General features: G+C 64.0%; 1 protein-coding gene across 1 annotated transcript in view; it reads right to left on the bottom strand.

Moving 5' to 3' along the window:
- Window positions 1-5,486, bottom strand: part of FAM193B (family with sequence similarity 193 member B) — a 15,274-nt gene that overhangs the window by 2,555 nt on the left and 7,233 nt on the right. The window contains exons 2-7 of the mRNA XM_026858527.1: window positions 4,110-4,259; window positions 3,403-3,642; window positions 2,476-2,698; window positions 2,069-2,278; window positions 1,343-1,757; window positions 155-350 (exon numbers count right to left, since the gene is read on the bottom strand). Of these exons, the coding sequence (XP_026714328.1) occupies window positions 155-350; window positions 1,343-1,757; window positions 2,069-2,278; window positions 2,476-2,698; window positions 3,403-3,642; window positions 4,110-4,259 (1,434 nt within the window). The remainder of the gene's footprint in view (window positions 1-154; window positions 351-1,342; window positions 1,758-2,068; window positions 2,279-2,475; window positions 2,699-3,402; window positions 3,643-4,109; window positions 4,260-5,486) is intronic.

The raw sequence follows: 5,486 nt of genomic DNA, 5'->3' as shown, positions 1-5,486 counted from the left end.
GGAGGGGGGCGGGGCGGGAAATGCACACACTGGCAGGGAATAGCCGCAGCCAGACCTGCCCGCCTCCGCACTCTCAGCACATGGACTGTGTAACGTCCCGCCACGGAGCAGAGCGCGAGGACCAGGGGTGGCTGCAGACCAGCCCCTCACTCACCGCGTTGTGGCCGAAGAACTCACAGTAGCAGCAGTCGCAGAACTTCCCATCTTTCTGGTTGGTGGAGGAGGAGGTGCAGGAACTGCGCTCTGAGCTGCTGTCCTCGTCCTCCCCGAGCCCCTCATCGGCCTCACATGGCTGTGGCAGGTGACAGCTGGTACCGTTTGGGAATTTGTGCCCTTTGCAAGGGGGGTCCCTGAGGAGAAGGGGAGGAGGGCAAGAAGTCAGGGGGAGCCTGGGGGTCACAAAAAAATAATCCCACACTAGGCGTGTAGGAACACCCCTCCCAGGGCAGCCTGTGCCCAACCAGATGGATTTGCAGAGCAGACAAACCCCCTCCCCTGCATTCTCCTCCTCCAGGGGAGACACCAGAGGAGCCCATGGCAGAAGACATCTGTAGCTCCTTGCCCCCCAGGGCCTCTGGCAGGCAGGAGGCTGGTGCACCAGAGCTCCAGAAAGCAGAGTCCCTCTGCCAGGCCACAAGCTGATTCCAGGGCAGGGAGCGGTACTCACTGGGGGCACAGGTGAGAAACGCTGGAACTGCATGCAGCTGCCAGACATCCCCACGTGCAGGCAGGCCCGGCTCCCACAGGCACAGACTACCCAGCTCAGAGACAGGGAGGCCAGGGCACGGCCCACAGCACCATTCCTCAAGCTCCAGCTCGGGACCCGGCTGGCCCTCCGCAGGGAGCGCTAATCAGCGGAGAGGAACCAGTGCCCGCGACTCAGCATGCTCTCTTCCAGGGCACAGGCAGCCCAGAGAGGGCCAGGGGAGCAGGCGAGCAGAACAACTCCACAGGCTTCATCTTCTCGAGGACCTTTGCTCAGTGCCACAGCTGCCCGACGGGTCTCACTGACAAAGGTCCTGCTGGCCAACAGCAGGTTGACCGGGTGGTTCCTTTGGGTCTTTTAGCTGGAGAAGGAGCAAGCACAGTCTCTTCTGCACCACAGTACTAAAGGACAACCGCAGGGAGAAGACACGTGGGGAGAAAAAGAGCTCAACCCTCAGAAACCAGGGGTCTGCAGCAGCAGAACTGGCCCACAAAGACAGTGGCTCTCCACACCACCACCACACCAGGGCAACCGGTCCCTCCGCAGGGAAAAGTGCATCCGCTGGCAGGGGTGGGAGAAAGGGTGCGCTGCCCAGCGAGGAGAGAGGCTGGAAGCAGGCAGGGCTCCTCTACTCACCTGTTCGTGCTGGGCAGCTGGTGGGAGGCAGGAGGAGGGATGAGTGATGTACTGCAGTGCCCGTTGCAGGGATGAGTGCAGCCCGACAGCGGAGGCGGCATCTTCAGCAGCGGCACGTTGGCAGGGGGCAAGTGAGGGCTCTTACAAGACCCCGGGCTGTGCGAGACCGTGCCAGCAGGAGGGGACTCTGACACTGGCTTCGGGGCTGCCACCTGCGTGCTGGGCGCAGGGAGGAGCGCAGCCTGTGGAGAGGTGCCCAGCGGGACATGGGGCGGGGAGCCGAAGGGCCCCGGATGGGCAGGCGTCTGCTTGGAGGGGATCAGCGCTGGCGGCTGGGAGGGGAGGCCAGTGGGACTGTTGGGAGGAGCAGTGAGGTCCGAGTGCTGATGATGCTCTGAGGAGTGGAAGGCCTCACCTGCAGAGGGGCAGGTGCAGAGACAGTCAGACACTAGCTGTCCCGCAGGGGCCAGGGCCTGGCTCAGAGCCACCCACCACCTCTGCACAGGTCGCTTCTCCACAGGGCAAACCCTGCCCTCCCCCTAGGCAGCAGGAGGCTCAGGCTAGAAGCCATCCCTGCTCGCAAGGGCCTTAGCAGCACCATGTCTCCCCCACAGGATTCAGCCCTGCCCCAGGGAAAGCAGAGCAAGGGGAAGGCGCTGGGGCAGCGAGGGCTGCGTGGAGCAGCAGGCTGGGAGGATAAGGCTGGCCCTGCCCCTGGGCACGCACCTGGCGGGGTGGCCCTCCGGCACATGCTTTTGAACTGTTTCGGCAGCGTCTTGCAAAAGTCGAGTGAGGTAGGCAGAGGAGAGCCCGGGGCGGCGCTGCTGGAGGTGGGGGAGGCTGCGTGGCTGTAGGGGCAGGCCTTGAGCCCTGGAGCCATGGCAGGCGCCTGGCTGGCGCACTCCGGAGAGAGAGCAAGGCCGGGGTGCTTGTCACCTGCAAGGAAAGCGTAGCTAGGGCCAGCTCTCAGCACCCTCTGCCTTTGCAAAGGGACCCAGGCATCCTGCTGGCACTGGCATTCAGAGGCCCAGCCTGCCTACCCCTGCCCACCAACTGGGTGCCCACAAGGAAAACACCTAAGCCAAGGACCAGGCAAAAAGCTCTGCTCAACCCTGTGGCCAGCTTCAACTCACCTAGTGCAGCAGGGGGTGCCCCGAGGGGGCTGCCTTGCACAGCCCCGTTGGTGTGCTGTGAGTTCCAGAGGCCGGAGAGCTTGTGAGCAGACAAGAAAGAGCTGGGGTCCCAGTCCCCTGAGTTCCCGTGGCACGAGGAGGAAGAAGAGGAGGAGGAGGAGGAAGAGGAGTGGGAGCCACCCCCACAAGACTGCGACTTGCAGGATGTGTGGGATAACGAGACCTGGCAAGGAAAACACAGAGTGAAGCAGCAGCAGGCTGGGAGGGGAGGCCCTTGGCCCCAGGGCAACAGCACCAAGACCCCCACCACAGCCATGAGGCAGGGGCTCAGCAGACAGGAACCACTGCTGTCACTGTTGCAGGGGTGGCAAACTGCCCATCTGTTCAACAGCAACACAGCCTGACTCCCAGGGCCCCTGCCAGCACAGCCACATCGTACCAAAGGCCACATGCCTGCTCTGGTCCTGCTTAAAACCAGGGCAGGCTTAAATAAAACCAAGCAGGAGAGAGCTGCTCTTCCCCCAAGCTCCATGCACAGGCAGACACTTGCCCTTGCACAAGCTGCCGCTTCAGGGGGACCCGGTGTAACAGTGGGGAGCAGCCTTGGGGCTGGGGGGCCGTGGCACAACACACAATGGAGCAGAGATGGCAGAAAAGCAGCGGCACTGCCAGCCTCGTCAGGCAGGCAGCTCCAACCCAGCCCCCGTGGTGCCACGCTCTGCCCCACTGCGGTGTCCCCGAGGAGGCGGCTGCAGCCCTACGGAGGGCAGCGTGGCTGCAGGGAGCAGTGAGGCTGGGATGTCTGAGGGGCTCAGCTCTGAGCTGGGAGGGCACACGCACACCTAGCCAGCGCCCAAGGGCGGTCAGCACCATGGTCCTGGGAGCTACAGCCCCAGCCTTTCCAACCCCAGCTCCATAACCGCTTACCGCCAGGGCCTGCTCCTGCACTGCCCGCCGCTCTTCCTCCTCCACGCTCTTCCGGCAGCTCTGGCAGATCCACAGTGGCATTTCTCCCAGGAGGTTCTGCACAAGCGTTGGCACGAAGTCTGGTGGCAGCCTCTCGCCCGGGGAAACCAGCCCATTGTGGGACGGCCCTCCCCAGTCCTTGCGCTCCCGGTGACAGAGCAGGCAACACGTCTGCACTGACTGGTTGGTGGTGGGCAGCACCTGCAGAAGGACACACAGTGAGTCACCCCAGGTGTGATCCACTGCACAGCAGGGCACCAGGTCGATGCAGGTACAGGGCAGATGAGGCGGCAAACGAGACCTCGAGACACTGAAACCAAACAGAGAATTTCTTGTAGGCTACATTTGGGACTGCACCTTCTCCCACTGGAGGAGAGCAGCCTCGGGCTTCCCATCTGCTGCCATATGCCAGCCGGGAGCATTTTGGACCCTTGGGAAGATCACACCATGCTAAAGAGCCAGCCCCACCACCAAACAAGGCTGGGAGGCCACCAGCAACTCCCGCTATCACCTCTAGTACAGCAGGACCAAGGGGACTCGCAGGGCAAAGCAAACCACAGAATCACCACATAGAGATATGAGGGGGGTCTGGCAACTACAACCCTCCCTCCTGGCCCATCGCAGACCCCCCACTGCGTTACCCGAGGGCCCCAGGCCCTCCCGCCCACCTCTTTGTTCTGTGTAGCCAGCGGCGCAGATGCGCCGGGGTGGGGTGCAGCCCCCGGCACTGCTTCACACTCTCCCGGCACGGGGCAACCAGGTTGGGGCTTCCCACCCGGTGCTGAGGCAGGAGCCGGGCTGCAGCCCGCAGGCTCGCCCTAGGCGTGACAGCCGTGACGAGCCCAGCATGGCGCGGGCGACGGGGCCCCCATTGTCTGCTGCCATGGCTGGGCCCCGCAACAATGAGCCGCACATTGAACTGCTGCTGCGAAACAGATGGCGTCTTCCAGACTCAAGGTGAAGAAAAGGTCAGAGGCCAAGGAGAGCAGGGGCAGATGGGGGCACAGTTTCCCTGCCCACCCGCCCAGCTGGCCACAGGGAGGAGAGGGCTCCCAGGCCACCCCATGTCTCAGCAGGGACAGATGCAGCCACCACCGCGCACAGCAGGCCAAGAGGATGGCTCTCCCCAGCCCGCCCAGTGCATCAGACCCACCCCCGGGCTCACTGTCCGCGACCCAGAGCAGGCAGCAGCAGCCAGGCGCGTCAAGGGATGTCAAGTGGCGGGAGGCGCGGGAGCCAGCCCGCAGCCTGTTTGGCAGATGCGCGAGCCACCTGCCACCACCCCGTGCCAGGGCTGGACCCTCTCGCACGAAGGGGCTGTGGGAACACCCCCTGAAGCACACCATGCTGCCCGGGTGAGCACACCCGTCCCCGAGCCCGGGGTTCAGCCCAACAGAGCTCACACAAGTCTCCTGAGCAGACCTGCAAGATCCCCCACATTAAGGGGCACACAGACCCTGGGACTGGAAGCGGCCTTTGCTCCCACGCTGTGCTGAAGCCTGCTGGTCGTGCCAGGGGGAGTAGCATGCAATGGTGGGGGACAGGCTCGCTGGCTGATCCACCCTCCCCAAGAAAGGCTGAGATCAGCTGTCCCTAACTGCTGGGAGAGATGAGCCCCCCAAAGACACTGCACACCAGTGGGAGCCCCAACACCCCGGCCATCTAACAGAAGCATCCCAAAGTGCCACTGCAGCTCAACACATCCGCAACCCGAGGCCACGAGCCGGCTCCACCATCCATCCCAGCAAAGCCAAGGTCAGGCCCTGCCCACGTCCCCGTCCCAGCCTCACGCGTGCCCCAGGACGCTGTAAAAAGTGGTCCCCACATCCCAAGGCAGCCAAGCTCTCCAGAGAAGGGCTTGGGCTTCACCTCCCACCTTCCCCCCTCACCTCAGCGTGGGCCCCCCCCACCACCGAGGTGCACCCCAGCAACACGGCTCCATCGGGGCTTCCCCACCACCACCCCCGAAGGCGCAGAGGACCCCCCAAAAAAGGGAAGAGAGAGATGGGGGGCACCAGGGCCTCAAGGGGCGGGGTGCCTCAGGG

Source organism: Athene cunicularia (genome assembly GCF_003259725.1).
Source record: "Athene cunicularia isolate RWA chromosome 13 unlocalized genomic scaffold, athCun1 chr13_part1, whole genome shotgun sequence".
NCBI classification, from domain to species: domain Eukaryota; kingdom Metazoa; phylum Chordata; class Aves; order Strigiformes; family Strigidae; genus Athene; species Athene cunicularia.
This window is presented reverse-complemented; position numbering and strand designations above follow the sequence as displayed.